The 17,548-nt window shown below is 42.1% G+C and overlaps 1 protein-coding gene across 21 annotated transcripts in view; it reads right to left on the reverse strand.

Annotated features, from left to right (window-relative positions):
- Positions 1 to 1,530: 1,530 nt before the first annotated feature.
- Positions 1,531 to 17,548, reverse strand: part of plecb (plectin b) — a 242,075-nt gene continuing 226,057 nt past the window's right edge. For 20 of the 21 annotated variants that reach the window (XM_059021366.1, XM_059021364.1, XM_059021394.1 and 17 more), the window contains 4 exons: positions 12,483 to 15,863; positions 4,554 to 12,097; positions 3,798 to 3,941; positions 1,531 to 3,486 (listed from right to left, as the gene is read on the reverse strand). In XM_059021366.1, coding sequence (XP_058877349.1) covers positions 5,759 to 12,097; positions 12,483 to 15,863 — 9,720 coding nt within the window. In that variant the 3' untranslated portion in view covers positions 1,531 to 3,486; positions 3,798 to 3,941; positions 4,554 to 5,758. Of the gene's footprint in view, positions 3,487 to 3,797; positions 3,942 to 4,371; positions 4,418 to 4,553; positions 12,098 to 12,482; positions 15,864 to 17,548 lie in introns of all 21 variants that reach the window. The other variant, XM_059021360.1, reaches the window with a different exon arrangement.

The raw sequence follows: 17,548 nt of genomic DNA on the forward strand, positions 1-17,548 counted from the left end.
ATCTATAAAAAAAAAAAACCAGCTATCTCCAGACCCTCATCTCTCCTTACACCCCCACTCGACCTCTCCGCTCCGCCTGCACTAGAAGACTGGCTCTACCTCCGCTACGCTCCCCTGCCTCCAGAGCCCGCTCCTTCTCCACCCTTGCTCCGCAGTGGTGGAACGACCTTCCTACAGATGTCAGGACTGCCCAGTCCCTGACCACATTCCGGCGCCTCCTTAAGACTCATCTCTTCAAACAGCACCTGTAGAACTCCTCTGTTGTATCCTGGGACACTATCACCCTTCATTTAAATGTGCTTTATTTTGCTCTTATCTGCCCCCTATTTTACTGCATTTTATCCTGTACTTCAGAATATTGTAATCTGCCAAGTATTTAACCTGTAGTATTTTGTACTTAATCATATCCTGATGTAACTATCACTATTTAATCATATCCTGATGTAACTATCACTATTATCTGCTGTATTATTGAATTGTGGTTTGTCACACTTGAACAAAAATTATTGTATTTCTTGCTCTTATTGTATTACTTGTATTGTAACACTTGAAATGTATTTGCTTGCGATTGTAAGTCGCCCTGGATAAGGGCGTCTGCTAAGAAATAAATAATAATAATAATAATATGTTGACTCAGAAATGTCTTCATCTAGACAATGTGGGGAAACTATAAAAAAAAAGGCCAACAAGATGCTTGGATATATTGTGAAAAGTGTTGAATTTAAATCAAGGGAAGTAATGTTAAAACTTTATAATGCATTAGTAAGACCTCACCTAGAATATTGTGTTCAGTTCTGGTCACCTCGTTACAAAAAGGATATTGCTGCTCTAGAAAGAGTGCAAAGAGCGACCAGAATTATCCCGGGTTTAAAAGGCATGTCGTATGCAGACAGGCTTAAAGAATTGAATCTATTCAGTCTTGAACAAAGAAGACTACGCGGCGATCTGATTCAAGCTTTCAAAATCCTAAAAGGTATAGACAATGTCGACGCAGGGGACATTTTCAGCCGGAAAAAAGAAACAAGGACCAGGGGTCACAAATGGAGATTAGATAAAGGGGCATTCAGAACAGAAAATAGGAGGCACATTTTTATAGAGAGAATTGTGAGGGTCTGGAACCAACTCCCCAGTAATGTTGTTGAAGCTGATACCCTGGGATCCTTCAAGAAGCTGCTTGATGAGATTCTGGGATCAATAAGGTACTAACAACCAAACGAGCAAGAATAGCTGAATAGCCTCTTCTCGTTTGTAAACTTTCTTATGTTCTTATGAATGGCATGAGGAGACTCGTACTGATCAACAGATGAATGGCATGAGGAGACTCGTACTGATCAACAGATGAATGACATGAGGAGACTCGTACTGATCAACAGATGAATGGCATGAGGAGACTCGTACTGATCAACAGATGAATGGCATGAGGAGACTCGTACTGATCAACAGATGAATGACATGAGGAGACTCGTACTGATCAACAGATGAATGGCATGAGGAGACTCGTACTGATCAACAGATGAATGACAACACGTCTTGTTTACAGCACATTGGTTTATTTACATTTGATTATAGTGTTATACTCAAAAATACACCAGATGTCTCTTCTTTATAATCATGCCCCATAACAACACAAACTCATTATTATGGGCAAAACCAACCAGTTCGTTCTGAATAATTATGTATTTTTAATTATATAAATCAGTTTCAACAAAGTGGATATGGATATACTTAATGCCTTTATTAGCTTACTCTTTTGTATATATATTTTAGTTAGTAAAACATGCAAAGCAAAAATATCCTTATATATAATATCAAAAATATGACGAAAACAAAGAAAAAATATGACATGATTTACAGAAGTACTTTTAAGGAGAGCAACAGTACATAAATGACAACCTTATTGCTATTTGGAAAGCACATGGGATCAGCAAACTATAAAAAAACACATTTTAAAGCTTTCAGATGCTTGAGAAAGGAGTGTTGGCTATTATGTGGGACAGGCATAGTTACTCTAGTTCACTAAGATTTAGCATCAAGGAGAAAATGTGTGGCACAAATTGTGTGATAAATTACAATTCACACACAATTTGACATTTTGTAGCACAGAAAATCATAATATGTAATATACGAGTTATTTTGAAGCATACTGTATGTAGTAGATCTATATACTTTCTTAAACCTCCAGTGGCCCAATGGTGCAAACCAGTACTAAACCATGATTGATTTTTCTCATTGTATAAAACTGATTGCAAGATTACAATATTTTAAAATAAGGGTTAACTATAAAACATTAAATTTAAAAAAAATGTAATACCACATTTTAAAGATTAAAACAAAATAATAATATTGTATATTATCACATAGCCGTCAGCAAAATAAAAAAAAAAAAAGTTTTTGAATGGGTGTAAACTAAATTAGCAAGTCATGAATGACAATTATTACAGTCACTCAATACTGTTTAGCTGCAACGGCAAATTTTAGTGAACAGGGTATTATTGCATTTAAAATTCTTCTTATAACTATTATAATATTATTGGATATCCATTACTACAGTAGCTGTTAAATAATTGATTAAAAGGTCAAAAAAAAATTAAAACATGCAATTGATAGCAATATTCCTTCTCTAGTTTGACAGTATTTTGTATAGAAGGCATAGTTTCTTTGTGGAGTAACGTCCTTATCTATAACGTGTTGATAGACCAAACACAACATGCATAGGCACACATGAGGGAGCCCTATTGGTTCATTGTCTGCCACACTGAATTATGGATGAAAGGGAGTACATTTGCCTCTCTGATCTACCTCAAAGTGTAAACTACAAGTCCAGTTATTGTAACATTTCATCTTTCCAGCTTTTTAATGACATGTACAGTACTATGCAATTGATTTTTCTTGTTCTTGTAAATGCAAAACTCATGTTGAAATATTTCAAATCTAAGACACACAACAGTATAACAGCAGCGTAACTTGATATGGCGAGACTCTTTACAATGATCATCGCATGGGGACATTTTCAAAGTAAATTACCATTTTGTAAAGTGGCCTCCATGTCTATCATGACCATTTACTGTTATGTACAGTACCACAAGTCATTTTACATATTGGGTATATACCATACACTGAACAGTCAATATTTAACCCTAAGCTGGTCCTGTAAAGTGCATGCGGTGACACATTCTTAGTCAGAACACATTTTATTGGCCAATGTAATATAGCATAGCTTTGAAAGCCTCAGAAGACTAAGCATTGAGAATATCTGTGCAGTTTGAGCAGCTTCTTAAGGTAAGGCATGTACTGGGTATCAGTCTATTTGGTGTGCTGAAGTTTCTATAGTGATTCTGGGTTCAGGTCAGGTCAGGTCAGGACATGGGGCATGCAGCTTATTCCTGGAATCTCAAGGCTTCTCAAAATCTCAAAGGTGTGATAAGTCTCAATTCTCTTCAGGCAGGAGATGAGGTGGGAGAAGAAGGGTAATACTTGAATGAAGATCTAAAATAAAACAAAACATGATTTCAAATCAATGGAATGAATACAAAAAAAAAAGTTTTGTGATGGAAAAACAGCAAGATATCCAACAGCCCCCTTCTTTACTACAACATCCTGCATTGGTGTGAAAACAGCCAATGGGATTTCCGAAGAAATTATAATCTTCAGATTATTGCAATAACGAAAAGAAAAATACATAAGAGCATCTCAGGGCAGCTGTTTGAGATCTCAAATCAGATGAATCTGGTGTCAGAAAGCAACAATGAAGTCGCTGTAGGTGTCATTTTGGGTTGAACCATGGTGATCATTTTTACCCGAATCTCTGGACATGCAGGCAGTTGAATCCTCATAGTAATGTTGCAGTTTAGGTCAGTCCGAGGACCCTGAACCTCAGATATCCATCTTTGAGTCTCACCCTCTGTTCCTTGTCTTTGGAGTAAAGCAGTGAAGAGGGACACCTAGAACCAACATAAAAAAAACAAAAAACTTATAGAAATCAAAAGAAATAAGAAAGGGGTCCCCACTAAACTAACACCTTGCATGTTTCTAATACTCAAGATTTTCTGGTTTGCATGCTAATAAAAGAGGGGTGAATCTCCCATTTCATGATTACCTCCTTGACATGCTAAATTTGAATGCTATGCACAGAAAACACAACATATTGTGAAGTCCCACCACGTGTTCTTTAAAGTACTTGTGCATAAAAATCTCATGCTAAGAAAACAATCCCAAAATAAAAGGCCATCATGTCAAAGATCAACAGAAAGCACCATCACCATGCAGGTAAGCTGGTATCCAGTGCACCTTTTAATTGATTAGAGTAATATTTTGGACATGTGAGCCACTCCCCAGATAGAGAAATACAGTAGAGAAAGAGGACAGACTCACATGCAGAGCAGCCACCCTGTTCTGGGCACCTTTATTTGGGCAGCTTCTAATCTCACTCAGGTAAGTGGTGGAAGAGAGAGGAGCCATGCCGAGTGAAAAGTTGTGAAGATAAAAGTGAGTAAAGAATAAAAGTGAAAGCAGCTAGAGGAAACAATCCAGGAATTCTACTTGACTTTACTTACAAGCACCATCATCATCATCATACTGTATCTCCAAGGAGGGTCTGAAGAGCCTTTGAGCTCCTGCTTCTACTGCATCCATATTCATTGAAGCCAGAAATCCAACATTTCAAAGTCTTATTTGCTTTCTTGAGCTACAGCAGGCATGATTTGTCCTTTGGCCTCAGTGGTAGAGATTCCCCATTTATTTCTACAGAGAACAGGAGGGATTCCTGAGAAGGGTGTGGGAGGGTTATATGTTGATAATACTTCTTGCCGTACATGAATTTAGGTAATTTGTGTTTCCCCACGATGTTTTGAAGAGTCTGGCCATGAGTTTTTAGGGCACATAATTGCTTGTGTCTTGCAGAGTAAGTGGGCAGCTTAGGCAGAAGACAAAACATCACATAATCATAGCACAAAGGGCAGTGAACGGTGCTTTGGGTTGGCAGAGGGTTAATCATGGAAGGGTAGTTGAGTTTGCATTATATTACAGATCTAAAAGCCTGGTGTCTTGAAGCATTTATTTTCAGTGTTTTCCTTTTCCCAAATGTGGCTAGTATGTTTATTCTGCTCTGCAGATAGTCAAGAGTTTTATTTTTTTTATTTTTGTTTGCTTGGCTAAATTAAATCTTTCTTATTCAATCTTATATCTTTAATTGATCTGTATTCATTTCCCCCCCAATACAAACCAATATATATATATATATATATATATATATATATATATATATATATATATATATATATATATATATATATATATATATTTCTTGTCTTGTCATCTAAAGGATAAATTTGAAGTACTTAGAGGCTATGAGAAAATATTCTTTTTTTTTGAAGAAGAAGAATAAATGAAGGCTGTAATATGTTTTATTGGTTGATGAAGTGTAGTATATCGACAGCTGGGAAATTATCTGATACTGACATGTGTTAAAACAATTGTAGTCAGTCACAAAAATCTGTTATATTATTCATTCAAAGTTAAAACTAATTAAAATACTATCACTAATTAGGCCAGCAAAACAGAACAATAAAAACAGGTATTATTAACTGAATGCAGATTCCTTTGAGCCAGTGGCTTGGTTTAGAATAGAGGATGAACAGATAGAAATAATATTCAGAAAGGTAGTAATATTTATATAGCACTAGTAAAGAATAAACTCAACTACATGTAGAGCAGAATAAATAATGTGTTTTTCTTGTTTCTTTAACATGTTTCCTACAAACTATGCCACTGCAGAGTGCAGTGGTTGTATTGCTGTGAAGATCGCTCTTTCCTCAAGACTGCAGTTCCTACTCAATGCGGATAGGGCTTGTGCAAGTTCATCCAAGTTCAATCCACTGTGAGGCCCGGCGTCGTATCGACGACCATAGCTTGTGGAGCTGTAGGAGGATGAAGAGAAGGACGTGGAGAATGGAGTTCCAGTGGCATCGAAGCTGCCCCGTCTTGATCCTGTTCTTGAGCCAGTTCTGGACCCGGACCGGGATCCGGAGGCTGACCCAGAGGCACTGGCGTTGTAGGGGCTGTACAGCCCTTTGGATGACTGTGAAGAGGCCTCTAGCAGACGCAGCCCAGAGCCTTCTTCAACCATGCTCCTGTCCATGGCGTCCTTGTAGGAGATCTTCAGTTTGGTTTTGGGGCAGGTCAGGTATTTGGAGTAAGCGCTGACGTCTCTGAGCTTCTGTGCAGTGCGGGCATCCAAGGTTCCCTTCCTGATGGCCTCATCCAGCTGGACTCTGCCAGCCACATCAGGTTCAATCAACCCGCCAGTCAGATACTGGACTTCCAGGAAGCGTTGGCCAGCTTCATAGTATAGCCAGCCTTTCTTTAATGCCTGGGCAGCAGACATCTTTGTCTTGGTTCTTGGGTCTTCAAATCCATGGTAGGCCTTCTGGGCCAGGTTGATGCGGTCCACCATGATTTTGTCCACCAACCCCTTATTCATGGCATCAGCCACAGGGAACTTTTCCCCAGTGTTGGGATCGATTATGCCTCCTGTACAAGACTGGGCCTCCAAGAGTCTTTGACCAGTGATGTTGTCTACTAGGTTGCGGTGCATGGCTTCGGTAATGGATACCTTTTCCAATGTGTCAGTGTCTAAGATTCCAGCAACTGGACCCGTTTCCTCAGTAGGGTCATTCCATGTAGTTGCCGGGGTCTTGATTGATGGGAGGGGACTCATTGGATAGGAGGAGGATGATCCGATGGAGGAGGATCTGGAACGGAACCCACCCATGTTGCCTGACAACATGTCAGCAAACTCTGTGATGGAGAGACTACCAGAGCGGTACTGATCCAAGGAAGACTTATCGATGAGGCCTTTGGAAATAGCATCATCAATGTCATACTGCCGACCAGATCTCCTGTCGATTATCATGGATTTGACCACACCATCAGAGGAAGAGATGGTTATTTCTTCCCACTCACACTCCTGCTCTGAAAGCTCAAGGTAGGTCTGGTGGTCAATAAGCCCCTTGCGATAAGCTTCGTACACAGACATCTCTTTGCCTGTCTCAGGATCCACAATAACCACTCTACGTTTGCGGACAGAAGACTTGGAGGAAGTCTTCCTTTCCCGTTTCTTATCTTTTAGAAGCAGTAGGACCAGGCCTGTCTCAGGGTCTGTGAAGCACCTCTCCATCAGCTGTAGGTAAGTCAGGTTCTCCTCTGTGTTCGGGTCGAAGAAACCTCTTGTGTCATCACTGGGGTCTAAGAGGATCTTGTTCATCTCCTCATCAAACAGGCCACGTTTGTACGCCACCTCTACTGGCAAGCGATGACTTTCCTCTGGATCGATGATACCTCCAGTAGCAATCTGAGCTTCAATAAGACGGATGCCATGGTCCTTTAAGATCAGTCCTTTTTTCATGGCCTGGAACAGAGAAATAATTTTGCCAGAATATGGGTCTTTGTAACCTGTTACAGCTCTCTCAGCAGACAGCAGTTTATCTTTGAACTCAGGGCCTACAATTCCCAACAGGACAGCCTCATTGACTGTCAACTTCTGGTTCTTTATTGGGTCAATCACATATCCAGTAGCAGCTTGGGCTTCCAGAAGTTCAAAAGCAGTCCCTGGCCTAATCATGTTCTTCTTCATTGCCTGGTATACTGAAAGGCGGTCTTTAGTGGATTCAACAAAGACTCCAGCAATACAGCTGGTGCCTTCCAGGTATTTTTGAAGTTGCCTGCTTACTTCTTCAATGGTAGTCAAACCTTCCTGAAGCTGTTGAACTGTCTTCTGGTCTATAATCTCAGAACGCACAAGCTCTTCCATGGTAATCTGCTTTCTCAAGCCTTTAAACATCAACCTCCTATCTGACAGAGATAGTAGACGGAGGCCGGTGCCTATGTCAATCTTGCAACCCTTGAGCAGCTGAGCATAGGAAAGCTTTTCCTCGGTGATGGGGTCCAGGTAGCCTTTGACATCCCCATTTGGATCAGAAATCTTTTCATTTGTTTCCTTATTCATGTACCCCCGTTGCAAGGCAACATCTGTTGGCAAGTGGAAATTGTATTCTGGGTCCATGATGCCACCTGTGGCAAACTGAGCTTCAAGTAACTTGAGGGCATACTCTTCAGAGATCAAGTCTTTCTTCATGGCCTGGAAAAGGGAGATGGTTTTCCCACTGTAAGGGTCCCTGTAACCCGTGACTGCTCTCTCAGCTGAGAGGAGCTTATCATGGATCTCTGGCCCAACGACATTCTTTCTAACAGCCTCGTCAACAGTTAACATTTCATCTTTTACTGGGTCAATCATGAACCCAGTTGCTGCTTGAGCTTCCAAAAGACCAAAGGCTACTTCAGGCTTAATCAGACCTCTCTTCATTGCCTGATAGATGCTGACCTTTTCCTTTGAGGAGGCCAGAAAACCAGCAACACTGCCAGTGCCAAACAGGTAACGTTTAACAATCTCAGTTTCCATGATTTCTCTTATGGTCTTCTTTCCTTGTTTAAGGAAGTTATAGGTTTCAAGGTCAATGATCCTGGCACTGTATAATTCTTCAATAGTAACCCTGCGTCGGATAACATCGCAAGTAATGCTCTGTTCATGCCTAATGATCTCTCTCTGCTCAATAATTTCGATAATGATAATGATCATGCGTTCCTTTGTGATACTGCCTGATTGATACTGTTGCAGAAGTTTCATCCTTTCCTCCTCTGGAAGAAGGTCAGAGTTCATGACATCCCAGAGGGACATTGACTTCCCAGCTTGGCTTTCAAGAGGTATGTCAACTTGGGTTTTCTCAAATTCGTTCTTGGTTTCTTCTTCAGTGTATATAAAAGTCTTTTCCACCACTGATGGTCCCTCTGTCTTTTTAAGTGGGATAAAGCATAGTCCAGTATCAGGGTCTCTAATACACCCTTCTTTCAGCTGCTGGTAGGTGAGCTTGTCATTAGTGTTTGGATCAACAAAACCTTTGGTATCATTTGAAGGGTGAGAGAAGATCTTGCTCATTTCTTGGTCAAAATACCCCCGCTTGTAGGCCACCTCAATAGGCACACGGTGGCTGTTTACTGGATCAATGATGCCCCCAGTGGCAATCTGAGCTTCCAGGAGTGGAATTGCTTGTTCTTTTAGGATTAGATCCTTCTGCATTGCTTGGAATAGAGAGATTGTATTTCCAGTATAAGGATCTTTGTAACCAGTTACTGCTTTTTCAGCCAAGAGAAGTTTTTCATGCATTTCAGGGCCAACAACACCTGCCTTGACAGCATCATGCACTGTGAGCTTCTGGTTTTTGATTGGATCAATTACAAATCCAGTAGCTGCTTGTGCTTCCAGCAGACCAAGAGCTGTGCTTGGTCTTATATAATTTTTCTTCATAGCTTGGTAAACTGTCATTTTTTCTTTTGTAGGCTCTACATAGATGCCGGCAATGCTGTCGGTCCCTTGCAGGTATTTCTTCACTGAATCGATTTCTGAGACTTCCTTTGGTGTCTTCTTTCCCTGCTGAAGCTGGCTGTATGTAGCTTTGTCAATAATATTGGAGTCAAATAACGAGCTAGCTGGGACTGGTGCTCTCAGGCCATTAAAGCTAACCTGCTGTTGTTTCTTGGTCTCTGTTTCATCAATGATAGTAATCACAATCTTAATGATCTTCTCCATAGTCACCTTCCCTGTCCTGTACTGTCTAATCAGCTCAATCCTTTGTTCTTCTGTCAAATATTCAGAGTTGATGATTTCCCAGATAGTCACTCTTTTTCCTTTGAAGGGTCCAGATTGTACCTCCACCGTAGCCTGGTTCAGAGCCTCTTTAGTCTGGATATCAGAGTGTGTCTGTTCTTCCTTGGCTTTAATAGCTTGCTCTGAGAGGGGCAGTAAGCACAGACCAGTATCTTTGTCAGTGACACATCTTTTTTGCAGCTGCCGATACGTGACATTCTCCTGTGTGTTAGGGTCAAAGAAACCTTTGGTATCATCGGTTGGATTTGAGAGGATCTTGTTCATCTCATCATCAAGATACCCACGCTTGCAGGCGATATCCACTGGAATACGATGGCTTTTGACCGGGTCAATGACACCTCCGGTTGCCAACTGGGCATCTAGCAAACGGATTCCCTGGTCTTTGTGAATCAGGTCCTTTTGCATGGCCTGGAACAAGGAGACAGTGCTTCCAGTATAAGGATCCTTGTACCCAGTTACAGCTCTCTCTGCAGATAGCAGCTTATCATGCAGTTCAGGGCCAACAAGACCTGCTTTGACAGCCTCATCAACAGTAAGCTTCTCATTGGTGACTGGGTTGATAATATAGCCAGTGGCAGCTTGGGCCTCTAAGAGAGCAAGTCCAGGCCCCTGTCGCAGAAAGTCTTTCTTCATGGCTTGATAAATGGGTAATTTCTCCTTGGTTGACTCGATCACAACCCCAGCAATGCTGTTTGTACCTTTCAGGCACTTCTTAACTGGCTCCAGCTCAGAGATATCCTTAATAGATGTTTTGCCCTGGTGTAACTGGTTGTACAAGTCTTTGTCAATGATTTTGGACTCCAAGAGTTCATTAGCAGGGACAGGAGCCCTAAGACCCTCAAATGCAACTTGTTTCTTTTTCTCACCCTCTTCCACCACTGTGATGACGATCTTGATTATTTTCTCCACAGTGATTTTCCCTGTCTTGTACTGCCGAATGAGATCCCTTCTTTGTTCCTCTGTGAAATACTCAGAGTTGATGATTTCCCATATGGTGACAGTCTTGCCCTTGAATCTGCCAAATGGAACTGAGACAGTGGCTTTTCTAAACACATCTTTCGTTTCTTCGTCTGTGTAGGTTTGCTCACTTTTGGCTGCTTTCTCTGTTATAGGAAGGAGGCAAAGACCGGTTTCGGGATCTGTTACACATCTCTCCATCAGCTGCAGGTAAGTGAGGTTTTCCTGAGTGTTTGGATCAAAAAATCCTTTGGTGTCATCAGTAGGGTCCAACAAGATCTTGTTCATTTCTGAGTCAAAGAAGCCCAGCTTATATGCAGTCTCAATTGGTACACGGTGGCTGTTCACTGGGTCAATAATGCCACCTGTAGCTATCTGTGCCTCTAACAGGCGAATGCCATGTTCCTTTATAATCAGGTCCTTTTTCATGGCTTCAAAAAGGGAGATCTTGCTACCTGTGTATGGATCTTTATAGCCTGTGACTGCTCTTTCAGCTGAGAGCATTCTGGTGTGCAGCTCTGGTCCAATTAGGCCCTCTTTTACAGCTTCATTGACTGAAAGCTTTGCATTCTTTATTGGGTCAATAATGTACCCAGAGGCAGCTTGTGCTTCCAGCAGGATCATGGCAGTCCCTGGTGTAATTATTCTATCCTTGAAAGCTTGATAAAGACTCATTTTCTTGTTAGGCTTTAGCAAGATTCCCCCAATGCTGTTCTTCCCTTTCAGGTAATTCTTCAGGTTCTCAGTCTTGGCGAGTTCTTCCACAGTGGTTTTACCTTTCTTCAGTTTATCCATAAGCTTTTTGCTCAAGATTCCAACTGCAAGAAGTCTGCTGGCAGGGACTTTTTCACGAATGCCATCAAAAGCTGGCCCTGCTTCTCCGTTTTGCTTGGGACTGCCCACTGAATCGACTGTGTCCCGGCCATTTACACTCTGGACTCCCACTTGGGTCATGGCAACCAGTTCTTCTTCAGGAACATCATCTGTCTGGATCATGATCTCCCTTGTGTGGGTTTGGGCTGGGGCTGGTTTCTGCACCACTTGGAGCTGCTGCAATTTTTCACGTAGCTTCTGGTTCTCCTCAGCCAGCAATTTCTCCTGCTCCAGTCTTTTCTTTTCCAGCTCCTGTAGCTCATTCTGTTTGCTGCGGACCTCCTCCTCGGCATCTTGTTGTTTCTTCAGAGCAGCGTCCATGGTGGACTGAAGCTTCTTCTTCTCCTCTTCCATCTGCTTCCTCTGCCGCTCCTGCTCATCTTTAAGAGCCTTGGCCTTTTTCATCTCCTCCTCAAACTGTTTTTCCAGCTTTGATTTCTCTTCCTCAATAAATTTCTCCTTCTTTATGAGCATCTCCTTTTCTGTTATGAAAGTCTTTTGAAGAGTATGGGTCTCCTGTTTGATCTGTTCCTGCTGGGCAACTACCATCTAATGGAAAATACAAAAAAAGTTTTAGTTTTAAAATGTGTGGTTCTAGAAAACAGAGGCATGCAGTTACTGAACCATAAAAAGTCACAACTATTAAGCACCAAAAATATACTCCCTCATACCATTTCAATTTTCTTTCGCTGAAAACTTGGCTTTGCCAATGACCTTGTTTCAAAATAGAGCCCATGGTTTTATTGTGGCTGCAACGCCAATATTGTTTTTTAAATAAAACTCTAGAAATTCTGAAAATTGTTTTAAACGTATTAAATGTTAGTTTGAGATGAGCTGCTAGTAAAAACAATTAGTTGTGATTATCTAAACAGAAATCATTAAAAATAAATTCTGCTGTTAAAATACTTATATTAACAAAGCCAATTTGAAATACCTCTGCTGCTTTCTTCTGTAAGTCATCAGCTTCTTTTTTCAGTTTTGCCTTCTCTTTCTCAAGTTCAGTGATAGCTCTGCGGAGGTCATCAGACTCTTTGTTGCTCTGGAGTCGTTGGACTTCCAACTTCTCTACCACAGTAAACTTCTGTTTGTTGGAGAGCTCAGTCTCATGGAGACGAGAACTGATCTCATCGGCCTGCTTCTTGAACTTCTTGGCTTCCTCCTCAGCTCTGGACTGAGCATCACTCAGCTGAGACACCTTTAGCTTCAGCTTCTCTGCCTCAGCTGTGATCTCCAGCTGTCTCCTGCGCTCAGCCTCCAGGGTTTTTTGGAACCCTTCTGTCTCCTCTTCCAGTCGTTGCTGCATCTGCTGTTTGTCCTCCAGGAGTTTCTGGGCCTGCTCCTGGGCTAGGTCTTTCTGTCTCTGGAGCATCTCTGCCTCTGCTTTCAGTCTGGATGCCTCTTGGATGGCCTGCATTTTCTCCTTCAACATTTTCTCTGCAAGGGCCCGCTGTTGAGCCAAGTCAGATTCTGCTATCTGCCTCAAACGAGCAGCCTCTTCGGCCGCCACGCTGAGGTGGGCAGCTTCCTCTGCCAGCTTTTTCATATTTTCTGCTTCCTCTTGCAGGAACTGTTGGGTGTTGTCCTTATCTTTTTTCATCAGCATCTGGTTTTCATTCTCAATTCTGATCTTCAGTTTTATGAGCTCCTCCATTTGGATTCGGACCTTGAACAGCTCTTCTTCAACTTGAGCTTTCTGCTTGGCAGCATCAGTAACTTCATCCTTGAGGCGATGCAGCTCCTCATCCAGAAGGCCCTTCTGTGTATCTGTCTCTTCTAGCTGAAGCTTCACCTTTGTCAGTTCTTTCTCAACTTGAGCCTTTTGCTTCACAGTTTGTTCTGCAAGCTTTTTGTGCTTCTCCATCTCAGCATCTGCTAATTCCTTCTGTTTCAAAGCTGTGGCCTCAGTCTGGGCACGCTTAGTTGCTTCAAGCTCTGCTTCTTTTCGCAGTTTTTCGGCATCCTCTTGGGCCTTAGCTTGGTTGGTGGCTTCAACTTCAGCTGCTTGCTTCTGACGCTCAGCCTCTTCAGCTTGCTGTCGGAAACGAGCCACTTCCTGCTGTGCCTTCTGTTTGGCTTTTTCTGCTTCTTCTGCCATCTTCTTGGCTTTTTCTGCCTCCTCCTTCAGCTTATCCAGGATTGACTGTTCCTGCATCCTGGTCTGCATTAGCTCCTGTTCTTTCTGCTGCACGACAACAATATGGGCCTTCTCTTCAGCAGCAATGCGTTTCTCGGCAGCCTGTTGTGCTAGTTGAATCTGCTTCTCTGCCTCTTTCTCAGAAAGTTCTTTCTGGTTCCTAGCCTCCTCAGCTTTCTTCTTGAGGCGTTCAACTTCGCCCAGAGCTGCCTTGTGTTGACGGGCAGCTTCTTCCTCAGCAGCCGCAATCTTCTTCACCTTCTCCTCTGCCTCCTTGCGTCTGTTTTCTTCCTCAAGAGCTAGTTGACGTTGCTTTTCAGCTTCTTTCTCAGCCTGCTCCTTACTACGCTGAGTCTCATCTGCAATGTTTTTCAGTTTGTTTAGCTCCAGCTCCAGGTCCTGCTTGCCAGATGAGGCTTTCTCAAAGCTGATCTTTAGTATCCGTATCTCTTCCTCGACAATCCGCCTCTGTTTTAAAGTCTCATCCACAATAGCCTTCTGCCTCTCCAGTTCAGACTCAGAAGACTTCTTCAGAAGATTAATCTTCTCCTCAATATCTTGCTTGTGTTGGGATGCTTGCTCCTCCAGGATCTTTCTTTGGTAAGCCTCATCTTCTGCCTGCCTTCTCAGGCGCTCATTTTCAGCCTCTTTCTCTTTCAGGGCGATCTCTGCCTCTGTTTTTAAGCGTGTGGCTTCATTGATTGCGGCCAGCTTTTCCTTTAGGATTCTTTCAGCCTCTGCTCTCTGTCGAGCTGCTTCCTCCTCTGCTAGTTGCCTCTGTTTCTTGGACTCTTCAGAGATAGACCGAAGCTTCATGGCCTCTTCAGCAAGCTCCCTCATCTTAGCGGCTTCAGCCTCAAGCAGCTGCTTGCTCTTTTCAGAGTTAGACATCGTTTCTTTTTCAGCCTTAGACTTTGACTGAAGAAGGATCTCCATTTCAGCCCTAACTTTGGCTAGTTCATCTTCCAGCAGTTTTCTTTGTTGCACTGCCTCATTGACCTCCTTTTTTAGGCGGTAAAGCTCTTCCTCAAGCAGGGATCTCTGTTGTTCACCATGTTCAAACTCAGCTCTCAGTCGGATGAGTTCCTGTTCAGCTGATAGTTTCTGCTGAGCGGTGCCCTCTGCAATTTGTCTCTGCTTCTCTAGCTCATGCTCTGCCACCTCTTTTTGCCTCAAGGCAGCTTCCTCGGCCTTGGCTCTCTTCTTGGCTTCTCGCTCAGCCTCCTCTTTCTGCTTTTCAGCATCCTCTTGTGCCAGGCTCTTCTTGTGGGCTATTTCCTCTGCTTGGAGCCTCAACCGGAGGGCCTCGTTGGCTTTCTGTCTCCATTTTTCTAGTTCTTTCTCTGCTTCCTCTCTGGCATTATCTGCCTCCTCCTGCTGCCTCTTGAGACGCTCCGCCTCCTCCTGAAGGTAAGTGACGGTGACATGCTCCTGCTTAAGAGACTGTTCCAACTGTGCTGTCTTTTCAGCGAAGGACATGCGTTTGCTCTGAAGCTCCGCCGCAGCACTCTTTTGTGCTACCTCTTGGGCAACCTTAAATTGCCTATCCTTTTCTATCTCTGCTTGTTTCATCCTTCTTTCTGCCTCTTCCGCCTGCATTTTCAGTTTCTCCAGGTCGTCCATGGCCTTTTGCTTTTGCCTGGCAGCTTCTTTTTCTGCCTCTACTTTCTGCTTTAGCTCTTCCTCGGCCTGACGCTTTTTCTGGGACTCTTCTTTCACCTGTTTTAGGAGCTTTTCAGCCTCTTCCTGGGCGGCTTTTCTCTGTCTCTCCGCCTCCTCGGCCCTTTGCCTCAGCTGCTGAAGCTCAGATTCAGCATTAGATTTCTGCTTGACGGTAGTCTCCAACTGAATCCTGACCAGCCGGATTTCCTCCTCAATCCTGGTGCGGCTCGAAAGGGCTTCCTCCACTTGCTGGGTCTTGGACTTGATTTCCGTGACCGAGTTGTTCCTGAGCTGTTGCAGCTCCTGCTGAATGTTCTGCTTCTGTTGCTCAGCATCAACAGCCACCGCCTCTCTCCTGGTGACCTCCTCCTGCATCTTGAGCTTCAGCTCCTGGGCCTCTTTCTCAGCCTTGGCAATAGCTTTGGCATGAGCCTCAGCCAGTTGCTTCTGCTTGTCTAACTCAGCTTGCATTTCTGCCATCTTTCTCATCTCCTCCTCTTTAAGTTTCTCGGCTGCCTTCTGCATTAGTAACGGTGGAAAAAATTGCAATAAAAAAAGAAAAAAAAGCACAAATTAAAAATAAGCACGGGGTAGATTTTAGTTATTAAGTTAATGAGCAACTTAAAAACAATATATATGTCACAAATATGTCATTAAGCCAGCAGTTAAATAAATATGTTAACATGTCCAACATGGACAGTCATAGACTGTCTGTTTTTTAACTGAGGATGTTTCATGAGACATTTAATTTCATGTATGGAAGACAGAACGGGACATTACTTCACACCACTTAGTACAGCTCTGAACTGAACTGAAATGAAGCATGCAGCACAGGACATTGGGGTGGCTTTAAAAGAGAAGAATCTTCACTATGAAGCTTAATGCTCTCACACGCCTACTGAAACATTGTATCTCAAAAGGGAGCCCAAATAAAACAACCAAAATTCAAGTAAAGCTCCCCATTAGATGGGTGTGGCGTGCTGAAAAGATTACTCCAGCCGAAACAAATTCCCCTATATTTGATCTGTTAGTCATTACATTACATATCTGTAAAATGGGCCCAGAACAAATACAAGTGCTGGTTAATCTGGCAGCTAATTGAAGTTAGTTTAAGATATCTTTCTATGGCATTCATGGATACTTTTAAGCATTTACCAAATTTGATTGTAATAGAGCAGTCTTCCTTTGTATTATATTTATATTTAAACAGTGGGTGCTTTAGGTTACAAAGCTCTGTCTGTTTCAAACAGAGATTAGGCACCAGGCAGGGCACAGCCACCTCCCCAATGCTCAATCTTTTTTTTTTTCAATGCACTAGAAACTACTCATGCAAGGGAGCACAAGTTATGAAAAGATGGCTGATGAACTGTATTGCAACACATACGATTCAGTAAAACGTCTTTAGTGAGAACTCTACAGTAATCAAAGTAGACTCATCTTTTGTTTTCCTTCCACTGAAATTGGCACCAAAAATATGCCAAAGTAGAATATTGTGGTTTTTTTAAAAATGTAACAGGGTTATTATATGCTGTTACCTCCTAGTGTAGTATGTTTTAAAATGTAAGTTTCATTTTTAAATAAAACAAATGGATTTACATGTTGAGGTTCTGTAGCACTATCCAACACAGCAACTGGATTAACAGGTAACTGAGTCCAGAACTCTGTAGTCATTTAAATTTGCTGACATCACAAAACTGTACAATCCCAGAGCATGCATGAGAAATCATGTTGCTGTATTGAATATTGCTGTAGGACCACACCATATAAAACACAAATCGAAACCCATATTTTATTTTAAAAAATAATACACACATATATATATATATACTGTTCTGACTGAAGTCGTTTCACCCTATTTGTCAGGATTCTAAGCCTGGTGGTATGTGAGGGGGCAGGGTCATGCAGAGGTGGTCAGTTGAAAAACTGGTGCATAGTGGGTAATTTACCTCTTTAGCGCCCAATCAGCACAAACAATCATCATGACAAAGCACTGGCAAGCAGTTTAGAGAAGCAAAAAATAATAATTTAAAAAAGAATTAAGTTAGAGTTATAACAGAAAGGAAAATAAATAAATAAATAAATAAATAAATAAATAAATAAATAAATAAAGTGTTAATCTTGAAAAGAAAAATCAAAAGAGTGAAATGGTCAGCCCGAAGCACACGGTCTTTTCAATCTTGGTCATGCACACCAAACTGGAATGC

This window comes from Acipenser ruthenus, chromosome 4 (genome assembly GCF_902713425.1).
Source record: "Acipenser ruthenus chromosome 4, fAciRut3.2 maternal haplotype, whole genome shotgun sequence".
NCBI classification, from domain to species: Eukaryota; Metazoa; Chordata; class Actinopteri; order Acipenseriformes; family Acipenseridae; genus Acipenser; species Acipenser ruthenus.